Raw genomic sequence first — 15,429 nt, 5'->3', positions numbered from 1 at the left:
ACTATATTGGTGTATTGTTAAAAATTGAAACATCTAAAATTTAATTACATCTGTACTGTTTGCTCATTGACATCAAAAAACTGGATGTAAAGTTACGGGTTAAGAATGTACGCTTCCCAGAATAATGTTATAATGTATAAATCATTCTGAAATCTGAATGTAGCGAAATTCATTTGTGTATTTTGACGTGAGCGTAATCGGTTGTGCATTTCCTATTTGTGTTAGCAAATTATGTTTTATGCAATTACGTGACTAATGTATTAAGAATTGTATATTTTTTATAAATAAGTGAAATTAACACGCAATCATGGCGTTGAGCGCCGTTGCGGAAGATTATTTTCGTTCTATGAATCCTATAGCCTCAAAAATTCACGAAGATATTACTGAAGCAAAAAATTCGTATGAAAACATTTGGGATACGCTCACCGACAAAGAAAAGGTAATTATTAAAATTTCTCTTACATCAATACTGAAACAATATAGGATAAATATAGGATTATGTTTAAAAAAAATTACAAAACTGTGGCAAATTTGAAAGTCTTTTTTTATTACAGGCGGAAATTATAAATGAATCGATCATTAAACCCGAAATAGTACTCAAATATGCATTGCTGGAAAGTTTGGAATTCGATTTAAATGAACCACCAGTCCGAAAAGATAATTTAATGTCGTTCTTTGGACGTGAACACGGATTAAGAATGATACAAGATGAGAACACATCATATCGTGACGAACACTCTGCCCCTTTCATTTATCAGACGAAGAGTCAATTGAATTTGTGTGTGCTGAGTGAGCACAGAGTGTCCAAAGATGTAAAATGTACATCACCGCCACCCATAATGACTGAACTAGCACTATCTCACTCAAAAGTTGTTAATGAATTAAAAAACGCTTTAAAATCTCATGACGTATTAAAAAGCACTTTTAAAGATAAGGAACCTCACGACAGGGATGTGATATCTCCCACTGGCTTTATAAGCAAGTTTATGGGGAATTTTAAGAGCAAGGACGAGGAACGGGAATGTTTAATGCCATCTTTACCTCAAACTCAGATTGTGGCTTCATCGGAGAACTTTTTCAGAACAAATTTTAAGAGTCCACCGAATGATAGCAAATTCGATAAGGATTATAGAAGCAGTGTTGTCAAATCACATAGTGGTAAGTACATTTGTTTATCTTCAGTTTTAAAAGACTTGTGTAGCTCAGTAATAGTAAATATATTAGAATTTATTATAAAATAATAATATATATATTTATTTGTTAAGTTATAAAAATATTGGTCTAATTAGTTTTGGTCGCTTTGGTGTAAATGTTGAGTACGGGGGTAGTTTGCAAATATTACAGGCCTCTCCTCTTAAGGACAAGGCTTGGATCTATCTCCACCACAATATTTTTAAATCAAATCAAATCAGCAGTTCTTGCCCAGTTTTGAACCCAACCAACATAATCATTGAATATGAATAATATGTTCCTACCATTAAGTTATCTTAGAACAAAATAGTTTAAAATATAATCCAATGCTGATAAATATTTTAAACATTAAATGATAATTATATATCGCAATAATGTAAATAAATGCAATGGAAATGTGCATATACATGCATAACAACAGGAAACACTTGTAATAATTTATGAACACACCTTTATTATCATACCTTTGTCTGCAGTCAGAATACTAACTATATAATAACAGCAACTCTCACTAAATATAGCAATTGTATTGTGGCTTATACAGCCAAAGGTCCTGGTATCAAACCTATAAATTTTCCGTCATTCTTCCGGTAGCAGCTCGGAGTTATGGCTTCAACTTACCATTAGGGGGCCATCTCACAATGAAATAAAAGATTTTTAATAAATCACTATCAGCCAATCTTAATCCATTGTTAGAAAAAGTGCGTCTCCGTCTTTCGCATCCACTCGAGTCCCTCCTTTAATAACTAATATTCTTCTATTATAATGTTAAGATTTTTAATAATGTTAATTAAATACAATTAAATTGTTATTCATCGTGCACGCTTCTTTATCATCTATATGATGTTTTAAATTAATAAGACTTATTTACCAAAATTTTTATATTATGACATATATTTATTAAATTTTTATTTGAACGTAATTTCCAAAACATGTATAATAGAATTACAGTTTAAAAGGTATAGTAAATAATATTCTTAAAACAATATCTTAATTGTTATTAGTTTAGAAGTTATGTGGGATTGGATGAACATACATACTGACTCAATATATCTAACATAGGCGGGTAATATTATATATTATTTTGTATGAATAATCCCAACTATAAGTTTATAATATAATTTCTAAACATAGTTCTGGATTACATGTACTTATTATCTTGCATGTATGAGCTATTATTATTCAATTACCGTCTCACGTACTATTGTTTATAAATATATACTTCATGTCTATAGAAGGATGTTTTTAATATTTTAATGTTTAGAAATAGGTAATACTAACATCTATTCTAATATTATAGATATGTATGTAATGTGTATGTTACTCTGTATGTCTGTCTGTTATGTTTTCGAGGCTAAACTAAACCAATGTTGTTGAAATTTGGTATGAAGCAAGTTCTTGAAGGATTTACATGGCAAATTGAAATCCTCACAGGCGATGTCGCGGGTTCAGCAAGTTATATTACAAAGTAATATAGAACTAATGATACTTCTTACTTTGTGATAATATTAGGTACTTGATAAGTTATTCTTATTGACATTCAAATTCTCAGACTATTAATATAATGAGTTTTTAAATAGTTTGGGAATTTTAAATTGTGTGTATCTGCGACGAACGTTTAAGTTCAATAATACAATTGCAGTAATTCTGACGCATACTATAATCAGCCTAGTGGGATGGAAGGTCGAATATAATACGGTATTTAAATAAGTCTTGATCACGAATCAGACAGTCGGTAATTGTTCAAGGAAATATAATTTTCGTGTGTAATGAAGAACGATGTAGGGTCCACTCGTGTGCCGTAACGGTAAACGGCATGTAGGTCACAGATGCGTCTTCTCCGCCCCCGTCATTTTTCCCTTGTGTGTGTGGCGCATATACAGAGTCGTCTCAAGCTATGCTGGGGCCCTTTTGGTAGATATTTACTACCACGTACAAATAATTTGCTTTTGGCCAGGCTTTAAGTATAGTTTCAAATAAACGGTGCGGTAGTTTTAGTAGATATATCTATTCGTAGGAATCTGATTGGTTGCACAGTATTATAGCTATTGTATAGGGTTTTTTGATAAATATGCTAGTTATTTCTTACAAATATATCACTTTCGAAAATATACATAGCAGTCAATATGAGAACAAACGTGTGAAAGAAATTGTTGGTTCTTTGGGGCCCTCTCAGGATGAGGGCCCCATGTGCCCTATGGTAAAGACGGTAATGCGCATATATTGTACGTTTCGTGTACTTGTTAGTGTTTATTGTTATCTCTATAGCCTTTTTCTTTTCTGGCTATTGATGACTCTTAACTCTACTTTACTCTTTAATAAAACTAGTTTTTTAATCAGACTGAGTGAGTCTGCCCGTGACCACGTACACTGCAAAGTGCTCGTGAAGGGAAATGGGGTAGGTATAATAAGACACGTCTGCACTGTTTGACAATGTTTTTAATAATGAATATTAAATAATCAAGTAAAGCTGTTCGTTGATTGAATGAGTGGTGAGCGAATGTGAATGAGTGAAAGATTGAATAATATAATGAAAGAGAAATCTATTATGTATAGAGGCTTGAATTTTTGTATATTCCAACAGTCCCCCTCAAAAATACAAGTTAATATAATATAACAATACCATAACATAATTTCTTTCATTACTCATTTTTACAAATAAAATACTAACTATTTAGTTACATAAACCATAGTTTTATTTATTAAATAAACTCATTCCTTCATTTACTTGATTAACACAAAACATGAATTATTTTTCAAAACAAATTTAAATTCTTTCTTAATTCTATAAATCTCTTGGAAGGTATCGCTTTTGTGAACATGTCAGCTAGTTGATTTCCTGTGGAAATAGGTTCTAGCTTTATTATTTGATTAGCGATTTGTTCCCTAATAAAATGATATTTTATATCTATGTGCTTAGATTTTTTGTGATTTGTGGGGTTATTGGCAATACATATACAACTATTATTGTCTTCAAATATTACAATAGGCTCTGTTATTTGTATAGAAATACTATTTAACAATGACCTTATCCAGACTGCTTCTCTCACAGCCTCAAAGAGAGCCATGTATTCAGCTTCCGTTGAAGAGACGGCGACAGTATTTTGTTTTCATGTGGTCCACGAAATTGTACAATTATTAAAGGCCTTAAACAAATAGCCAGTTGTACTTTTTCTGTCGTTCTCGTCACCTCCCCAGTCGGAATCTGCATACCCACTTATTATCTCTTTATATTCAAATTTTTATAAACCAATTTTAAATTAATTGTACCTTTAATGTATCGTAAGAGATGTTTTAAATATTTCCACAACTCTTCGTTATTTTTAGATTGATATCTACTTAATATATTAATACAAGCACAAATATCTGGCCTTGTGCAAAGCATTGCATACATAAGGCATCCTATAACATTTTTACAAGGTGCATCATAGTGAGTGTCTGAATTTAAAGCTACAAAATTGATTTTAGAAGGAAAAGGTGAATTCGATGGATTACAATCTTTCATAGAAAATTTATTTAGAACATTTTGCAAATATGTTGTTTGATCTAAAGAAATTGTATTAGTTGTTCTTTGAATTCTAATACCAAGAAATAGTTTTAAGTCCTTCAAATCAGTCATTTGAAATTTTTGCATTAAACTGTTTTTAAACGCTTGTAATAAATTACTATTTTTAGTAGTAATAATTAAATCATCAACGTACAGAACTATATACACGTTTTTATCTATACAATTTTTATCTAATATGTACAGACAAGGATCTAATTCAGAGTTCTTAAAACCCATTTCCTTGAGAATGAGATCGAACCGTGCATACCAACACCTGGACGACTGCTTTAGGCCATATAATGTTTTATTCAATTTACAAACCTGGTTATTACTTGCTAAAATACCTTCCGGTACTTCCATATAAATATTTTCTTTCAATATACCATTTAGAAACGCGGTTTTAACGTCCATGTGGTGTAAATGTAAATCAAACTGATTTGCCAGTGCTAATATAAATCTAAAAGTAGTTATCCGAGCCACTGGTGCGAACGTTTCGTGATAGTCTTGTAAATACTCTTGAGTGAAACCTCGAGCAACCAACCGAGCTTTATAACGTGTAGGTTCACCAAATTCATTATTTTTAATTGTAAATACCCACTTGCAACTTATAATATTAACATTTTTCGGTCTAATAACTAATGTCCACGTTTGGTTGCTTCGAAGCGACTCAATTTCATCCTGTATAGCGTTCAACCACTTATCAGAATCGTGCCTATCGAAAATATTCGTATATGATGTAGGTAAAGATTGCGTATCATTAAAAAGAGATAAAAATAAATCAGGATCGTGCATTTGCTTATATTTCTTTGGGGGTAATTCTCGAATTCTTTCGCTACGTCTTAAATTAGTGGTATTCGATGAACCGTCCAACGAATTGTCATTAAAAGAATCTTGTTGTTGATCTATTTTTAGCTTTGCCGAATCAATTTCGGGCTTACTAAATTTTGAAAGGGTTTCAATGTTGTCACTACTGCTACGTGTAGGGCGTGATTTTTCAAAGTTTAACTCGTCAAAAATAACATCGCGAGCTATAAAAACTTGATTATTTTCGATATTGAATAATCTATAACCGTTTGTATCGTAACCGATCAATATTGACTTGAAAGATTTCTCATCAAATTTAGTTTTTCTAGCTTTGTTATGAACGTATGCAGTAGATCCAAACATTTTTAAATGATTTATTTTCGGCCTTTTACCATGCCACATTTCGTATGGTGTTTTATTTATCAGAGTTTTAGTGGGTAGTATGTTAATTAAATAAGTAGCTGTTAAAACAGCTTCACCCCAAAATATTTTATTTAATTTCGCACTTGTAACCAATGTTCGAGCCATTTCGGTTAATGTACGATTCATTCTTTCTGATACACCATTTTGTTGTGGGGTGTAAGGAACCGTTAAATGATACATTATCCCTTTGTCAACACAAAATTCTTTGAATTCGTTTGAAAGGTACTCTCGGCCATTATCGCAATATAAATTAACAACTTTAGAATTAAATAAATTTTCACATTTTGTTACGTAGTCTTTCATACATTTATATGCTTCAGATTTAGAATGCATCAAATACGTTACTGTATAATGAGTAAAATCGTCAATAAAAGTAATAAAATAATTTTTATCATCAAATGTAGGTGGTGTAATAGGACCACAAATATCGGAATGAACTATAAAAAGTGGCCTATTTCTGACTGATTTATCTTTTGATTTTGCAAAGGGCAACCGCGACTGTTTACCAAGTATGCAAGACTCACATAATGTATCATTAGGCATAATATCATTAATTAGGTAACTATCATCAATTAAGTTTTTTAGAATGTTAAATTTATTTTTGTTTAAGTGACCTAGACGCTTATGCCATAGTTCGTAAGATGTAGAAGTTTGAGACAAATTTAAATTATGTTGAGATCGCGTATGCACTTGAAAAACTAATTTAAATAAATTATTACTGATAACACTCGATACTAAACACTTGATACTATTGTTAATATAAACACTGTTATTTTTAAATATAACAACCATACCTCCTTGTTGAATACGATATACAGATATTAAATTACATGGCACGTCCGGCGCATATAATACATTATTAATCGCCCCTTGAAAACCTAAATTAGTAGTGACATTTATTGTACCTTTACCAAACGCTTGAATGCTTTCATTGTTCTTAGCTATACCAATTTTAATCGGTGTTGTGAACTCTGAGTAGGAAGAAAATAATTCCTTACTATTTACAACGTGGTCAGTTGCACCCGAATCTAAAATGAAAACAATATTATTAATATGATATTTATAAGAATTTGACAACTTACACGTTGAAAACATAAATGCGAAACTGTCCTCGTTATCGTTTCTGATTTGCAAAGCGCTCGCAGCTGCTGTTTTACTGCCGCTACTACCTCCATTTTGTTGTAACTTTTTGAAAAATCGACAATCCTTCTTCATATGATTTCGTCGTCCACAATAATCACAATATAATTTTGAAATTTTATATGATGAATTTCCGGTGTATGACTTCTTTTTATAATAATTATATGATTTCCTTTTATCGAATCCAATTTTGTTCTGCGATTTGAATTTATTCGTTGATGTATGTAAAACTTTGAGTTCTGTCGTCGTGGTATTCTTTAGTTTGACTTCGTGATCTAGAAGACGAGTTTTTACAAAAGATAGATGCAATTGTTCCTCTCCAAGTGTTTCCAGTGCCGTTATAACACCATCGTATGATGTGGGTAGAGTTAAAAGTAAATGTGATATTTTATCCATCTCATCCAATTTTGCACCAGCCGATATTAATTCAGTAATGATATTATCGAAATTGTTAAAATGTTCGAATAGTGTCACATCTGGCTGTAGTTTCATATTAAGTAACTGTTTACGTAAAGCCAATTGAGTCGCTAAGCTCCTCCGCTCATATACTTTGTCTAGTTCGGCCATTATGGATTTTGCAGTAGAAGAACCTCTTGCAAAGCTTAAAAATGTGTCACCCAAGTAATCTACAATCGTACCTTTTGCTAGCATATTCTTCTTAATCCACTCATTATCTGGTATTGGTGGTGGTTCTTCGTCAATAACAGGCAATAACTGCATTTCTTCTAGTAGTGACCTTATACGAAACTTCCAAGTACTATAGCGATCACCGTTAAATTGTTGTATATTTCTTTTACTTCGCGAATCCATTTTGAGTAACACTTTTACTATTAATTTTAATTATTTAAACAACTTTAAACATGACCTGGGCCCATAACCTGAAGGGAAATGGGGTAGGTATAATAAGACACGTCTGCACTGTTTGACAATGTTTTTAATAATGAATATTAAATAATCAAGTAAAGCTGTTCGTTGATTGAATGAGTGGTGAGCGAATGTGAATGAGTGAAAGATTGAATAATATAATGAAAGAGAAATCTATTATGTATAGAGGCTTGAATTTTTGTATATTCCAACAGCTCGAAACCTCGGGATGTTAAAAATAATTAATATACGCGATTAAATCCGTTAAAAAACTAGTTTTATTTCAATGTGTAATAATCGCGAAAATCTAAGACAACATCATAATATGTTCTCCTGAATTACTAGTTTATATAACTTCGGTTTTATTTAAATAATAACTTTCTATAACCTTGAATTTCGATGAATCACTTCTGCCGGGCATCCCGAGAAGTTACAGTACAGTGAGTTACGTATTTCGGCAAACAATCTGGAATATTGACGTACACGCGTTTAATTTAGATGAAAGGTGTCACCGATTGATTTGAAGATGTATTGAAATAAGTTTGCACTATACTGTTCTAGTTTTTAATCACTTGACATATAGATTTACATAAATAATTTTATACTTAAATAAAATGTCAATAGCTTTGTTACGTTATCTTTAGACGATTAATTTTAATACGCCTCAATTGGTCAGATAAAAAGTTTCAGGAATATTTCGTTAATTTCAGGGCCGGACCGTAAGTTTAGTTTAGTGTAGTTTTACTTTCTGTTTTAATTTAGAAAGCGTGCATCTTAACCGATGATTTCGGGTTCAAACCCAGGCAGGCACCACTGAATTTTCATGTGCTTAATTTGTGTTTATAATTCATCTCGTGCTCGGCGGTGAAGGAAAACATCGTGAGGAAACCTGCATGTGTCTAATTTCAACGAAATTCTGCCACATGTGTATTCCGCCAACCCGCATTGGAGCAGCGTGGTGGAATATTCTCCAAACCTTCTCCTCAAAGGGAGAGGAGGCCTTTAGCTCAGCAGTGGGAAAATATACAGGCTGCTAATGCTAATAATTCTAATGCTTATACGCGCTGTGTGTGGATATTTTAATTAAATAATATAAAATTTAAAGAAATACATATTATCAATTAATTACTTGATGAAAACGAGTAACTACTGAGTTTACTGCCGGTTCTACTCGGCATTCGCTACTTTTCGAACCGGTGGTAGCTCTACATTTAGTTTTAATGCTTTTATGAACTTACTCGAGTAAATAATACTTTGATTTTGATTATATTATATAATGACTACAATATAATCAAATGAAAAACAAAATACCTAAATAAACAATATAATTAACAATTATAATAGCTCCAGTTTTTGCTTGAGTTACTCCTTGTTACATCAGCTATCTGCCAGTGAAAGTCCCGTCAAAATCGGTCCGCCCGTTCCAGAGGTTAGTCGGAAAAACAGACAGACAAAAATTGAAAAAAAAAATTAACTGTGGTATATGAACCGTGTATACACATATGGAATTTAGTAAAACCCGGTTATTTTAATATTACAAACAGACACTCCAATTTTATTATATAACTCAATAGCTAGAAGCTATGCAACCTTTAATGATTATTTTTAAATATTTTAATTAAAATAATTATAGGCTTACAATAAATAGACAACCTTTGTGCTGAGGAGCAATTGCTTAATAAGATATGTGAGGAGGATTCCCATAAGCAGTCGAAATGTTTTGCAAATACACATTTAGAATACATAAAAACACACAAACATGCAATCTTTGAACCAATAATGATTTCTCATGACTATTTTTTGTTTATAATTCATCTCGTGCTCGGAAAGCGCTAGTGGGAATTTAATTCTGACATATGTAAACACCGTCTCACACTGGAGCATCTGTTAAGTGTCTGTCTGTGATTTCAAAATGATAGCCTGTTCATAAGTAATGTAGCTATTTGCAAGCTACCAAAACTAAAACAAGTGTGTTTTTATTTTTGTCTCTTTCTCCGGTTGTTCAAAATATTCAATGTTACATTATTATAGAAAGTATTCCTTAAGGTAGTTTACACGGCACCTGACAGATTTACCTGTTTCTAGATGTTGAAAAAGAGTAACTACTGAGTTTCTTGTCGATTCTTCTCGGTAGAATCTACATTCCGAACCGGTGGTAGCTTTAGTTAATATTGTTTGTCAAATGACGATTCAAAAGTGTTTGTAAAAGCCTACTTGAAAAAAGTATATTTTGATTTGATTTGATTTGTACATTTACACCCGCCAGCTAAGCTAGAGTTGAAGCCATACCCAATCCTTTTGACCATAAAACTTTGGCGCCAATTCCTTGAGTTTTTCCCACAATTTTTCGTAAGCTGCTGCTTTTTAATTCTCAACTTTTACACTTTTCTTTATCAAAATCTATTGGGTCTCTCAAAATCTTTGATTTGAAGTTTAGGTACATATTTCCTTACTACTATTTTTGGGCATAGTATTATCAAAATTCAATAATTCCACAGGATATGATAAGAAGACGATATTTTGCTTCCGTTAATGTTGTTACGTTTTAGGATAATTTTATTTAATGCACGCAAACACAAAGGGCATAATGGTATTCGATGATTCACGCAGGATAAATAATAATTGTAATGGGTTTTATTAACATATCTATGTAATATAATTGTTGGAAAATATTTACTATTGAGTCTCTAGTTGGATTTTTTAAATATATTCTACAATTGATTGTATGTTTTTTTTTTATTATTGAGTGTAAATAGTCGACCATTTGATGTTTAGTGGTAACCATTAGCCATAGACATTAATAGCACTATTTAAAATATTAACTATATTTTACATCGACATCGTCGATACGCTCAAACCGCCAACGGGAGCTAAGTTATATATTGTGTCCCTCGAACCTGTAGTTACACTGGCTCATTCTTTTCCTTGTCGATACCTGCCAGTACTTCTGCTTAGTTTTGTTCTGTTCCGAACCTGATCAGACGAGCTTGCAACCACCAAAAGCCCTACACACACGTACTCTTAGTACCAGGAGTACTTATAAGGTCTTACTGGAAAAAAGATTATTTTGATTTACCAATTTAAATCAAAGAGCATGTTTTATCTACTGTTAAGTTTGTAATAAAATAAACAATCACAGCTATTCCGTTATGTTCCGTTGTTTGTTTTATTATTCGTCGGTCAGTGGAACATGCCTTATCTCTGTTTAATTAATTACGGTACGCCTCGCGTTACTCATACATAGATTAAGTTCTGTATGTCGGTCTCGGTTAATTTATATTGCATCACGGCCCTGCCCGCAGGCAAAGGGAAACGGGAGCATATAATTGTTTGGTTCCAACAAATCTCAGGATTGAACCGTATTTATTTTAATGGTTTAAAAAAGAGATATATACATATATTCTATTCCAGACTATAATTAGTCTCTGTGTCAAATTTCATTCAGATCCTTTAAGCTGTTCTTAGCTTTTAGGCATGATTGAGTGACAAACATCCATCGAACCAAACTTTCGTATAAATTGTAACATTGCACACTCATAAATTTTAACATTTTATTTAAGTTAAAAGCAGCATGACATTACTCAGCAATGGATCTCCCATTGGTGGGTAAATAGGTATTTACCTTACCGCGGAGGTCCTAGCCTCTTGAGGAGTTTGTTTAGAACTTATTCTACCAAGATGCTCCAAAGAAAGTCGGTGCATGTACGATGGTTTTCTTTACGTTTGAGCGCAAGATAAACTATAAACACATTAAACACGTGAGAATTATCAAACTCGCAAAGTTTGATATTAAGATTCACGTATAACCATGGAGCTATCTTGTTTTTTAAAAGTTAATTTCTATGGTATTATTTAAATTAATGATTATTTTTTTCAGATCTCTCAGAAGAGAACAGAGGCCTACTGTCCTCGAGTCAGGCGTCTTCGGGCACTGACTTCCAGTCAACGGAGACGTTGACGGAAACGAGCACGCTACCAAAGACAGGTTACGATTTCTTAGATAACTGGTAATATATGATACTTGTATATTATGTATGTTGTTAAAACCTAGCCACAATATGTATGGCCTTTAACATACTCTCAATGCAGAATTGAATAGTCCGTTTGAATATCGAATGGTAACGCATGTCATTCGACAGTTTGAAGTTTGTGCAGTTTTGGAAAAAACTTAACTCGTAACTTTTTGATATTTGATTAAAAGTACTGTTAATTGAAATAATCAAGTGTGAAATAAAAAATTCGTCTCCCTTTTATTGGAATCTAAATTTGATATAAAAATAGGAGTAGATTATCAAGAATGTTTAACTCTATTCTCAGTGATAGAAATATATCCAAAACGCCATTGGTATAGTATATTAATTTGAAGGTAATTTTAAGTCAGCATAAGGCGTCGAAATGAGATTAAAAAAATGCTTATAATAAAGTGTGCTAAAAGAGCGTAATTATTATTACTAGTTTTCCGAACAACTTTTTAAATTCTAAGCTAAGATACAATTATGAAATACGTAAATTGAATGACATATTGTCCGGTGGCTGAGAGAATGTTAGGTCTGTGGTTGAATGGACGATGGAACTTTGAAGTAGCAAAGAATTTACGATAAAATATAACTATCGATTATTTGCCGTACTAAAAAATTATAAATGATGTCAATTAATTTCAGATAAATATTATAATTTGGCACAAAATTTAATTAAAAAAAAAAAAAAAAGTCATATCGAGCTGTTATTTTTATTGTTACTTGTAATGTTTCCCTAGTCACGTGTCAGACGTCGGCAACGCGTTCTCTCGGCGATCGGAAATAACATGTCATTTGTCATTGAGATGTAATGTTACGAGAACAGAAAATAACCTTAGTTGATTAATACAGTTAAAATGTTTCGTCTTCAATTTAATCTTGTCCTAGATTTATCACCCCAGTATTAAAATTGAATAATTTTATTTACAATGTATTATTGTGAATTTATCATGATATACCTATAATACGAATTAAAATTATAAACATTTTTTTTATAAATTATCCTGTGTTTTTTTATATTGTATACAAGTTTTTTTTTTAATCTGTAAATACTCATAACAAATCATTGGTATTGGCGGGAAAAAATGTTATAAGGTATTTTTCCTCGATAAATGGCGATTTTACTATTTTTGCATCGTTTGTTTGTGACGCATTTATACATAACTGCCGGAAAATCATTTGAATGTGGACGATTTGGGTCAGGAAGACATTGTCACTAATTGCAGTACTCGCCGGTTTAAGGTGCTCCCGTAGCGATTATATTATGATACTTAATTGTAAGTAAGTGTATTTGCAAATATAACAAAAAGAACTGTAAAGAAACAACGGACGTGTTTGATTCGTTTGGCGTATGAAAATCGACAAGCTCAGTAAATATTACTCAATACATACGTCCTGTACATATTGCAGTGTTCGGACAGTTAATGTAAATACGCGAACAGGTTACGCCGAGTGCCGCTATTAATGTAATAACCCTTTAAATATAACTTCCGAGCAAAATTATCTTCAATTTAAGCAAAGAAGTAAAGTTTATGCTGCTTCAATAGATAAATTAAGTTCATTAAAAAGCGGTGCTATCCCAGGTTTGTATTGACTTACAGTCAGCCATCTCGAAGGCGTCATTAGATTCGACACCTTTCTACTACGTAAGCCATATTCAATGATTCGTTATATTGAGGCAATATATAATCTCAGTAAAAGACTGTTTGTTTATTATAAGTGTTATTTATGTTACGAATTATAATTTAAATCAACAGTGCGTTATTATGTATCGCACGTAATGTACATGTAACGCAGGGGCTTATAGAATAAAAACGGTCTCGTATGACGTAAAGTTACACTGGATTGCTGAACTATCGACAGTTGACCTCGAAAACTATTCAGGATATCGATAGTATCGTTTTGACCAATACTATCGACACTATCGATGGCTTTCCGTGAGCAATACTATTGATAACGGTGATACTATCGATATATATACGATATAGAATAACTTATCTTGAGAAAGTAATACTATCGAAAAATAACTGTCTATCGATAGTATCGATAGTTTAGGTTAAAACTAATAGTTTTTGCAATACTATCGATAGTATCAATAGTATTGGTCATGGGGAGCTATCGATACTATCGATAGTATCGCTAACCCATTAACTATCGATAGACTATCGATTGTCTATCGATAGTGGACTATCGATTGTCTATCGATAGTGGACTATCGATAGTCTATCGATAGTGGACTATCGATATGCACCACTACTTCAAACTGGAACACGACAATATTATGTATTGTTGTTTAGCGGTTGAATATGTGATAAGAGAGTAGTCCTAGACGGGTTTGCAGTTTAAATTTTTCTTGTTTGAGAAGATCTAAAGCCGTATTCATGCTCGCGCAGGCGCAGTCTGGTCTGTATTCACCAACAGTCGTAACTTAAATCGAACTTGACAAGCCTTTAGCGTTAAGTAATTATGTTGTGGTTCTTAGAACTATTCTATAAGAACTAGGGACAATATCTAAAGCTATTGAGTATTGTTTGTTGAGAACTAATTCGAAACTCACCACAGACTATAATATGTCAGAAAGCTATGTCTGACATTAGGGACCATTAATTTATTAAGTTAGACTATTTTCGCTTTTCGTTTCCTGCGTTTTTTAAAATAAATTTAATTTTTTTTGATCTTACGTAAGAACTATCGAAACTCCTATCCACCTCTTGTAAGAAAAGATAACACATGGTCGAACCCCTCACCCCTAAATCGTCTTACGTAACAAATGAATGGCCCCTTAACAGTAGTATAACATTTAAAACAGTAAGACACTGTCTTTTCAAAATAGAGTGTCATCAGAGCAAGTCGATTTTCAATTACAAGAGTGAGTTCTTACAGAATAGTTCAGCTGTTTGTTTTTTTGTTCTTTGAACTTTCGTATGCTCTCGTTTTCACTGCATTTATTTTTTTATTATTTTTTTATACGAAAATGTGCTATTAATTGTAATAATAAATATACTGTGAATAAGAAGTTTTGTTTCATTTTCTTTGTTTGTGATGGATAGAAAAATGTGTGTTTGAATTTATTAATTTATTAATCAATGTATTGAATATATTTCAAAGGCTCTAATGGGTCATCGTATAAATTATATAGTAAATCCCGTCTTCACCTTATTCGCGGTACAAAAAAAAAATTACACTCATGTAGATACTACTTGTGGTGTATTTTAATAATTTAAAGTCCTAAATTTCATGGTATTCTGCTCTGAGGTAATGCCCCGTAACTAATGCAATTTTATTAAGCGGAAATTAATTTTATTTCTTAAGTCTTTAAATATACATTTGAATAAACCACTTATAAAATGACTAAAAGAGATTTGTAAAAAAATAGCCGTTTTCACTGGTTTTACACTTATTGACGAAAGTGATTATTGTTTTTTTATATGGTTGTTTTACGTT

The 15,429-nt window shown here is 32.1% G+C and overlaps 1 protein-coding gene across 1 annotated transcript; it reads left to right on the top strand.

Moving 5' to 3' along the window:
* The first annotated feature begins 96 nt into the window (after nt 1-96).
* LOC125075036 (uncharacterized protein C1orf198) lies at nt 97-14,125 on the top strand. Its single transcript, XM_047686588.1, has 3 exons — nt 97-439; nt 555-1,158; nt 11,847-14,125. The coding sequence occupies exons 1-3, from the start codon at nt 308-310 to the stop codon at nt 11,978-11,980; spliced, it is 870 nt and encodes a 289-aa protein (XP_047542544.1). The 5' UTR covers nt 97-307; the 3' UTR covers nt 11,981-14,125.
* The last annotated feature ends 1,304 nt before the right edge of the window (nt 14,126-15,429 follow it).

The sequence above is a fragment of the Vanessa atalanta genome, chromosome 29, assembly GCF_905147765.1.
Source record: "Vanessa atalanta chromosome 29, ilVanAtal1.2, whole genome shotgun sequence".
Taxonomy (NCBI): domain Eukaryota; kingdom Metazoa; phylum Arthropoda; class Insecta; order Lepidoptera; family Nymphalidae; genus Vanessa; species Vanessa atalanta.
This window is presented reverse-complemented; position numbering and strand designations above follow the sequence as displayed.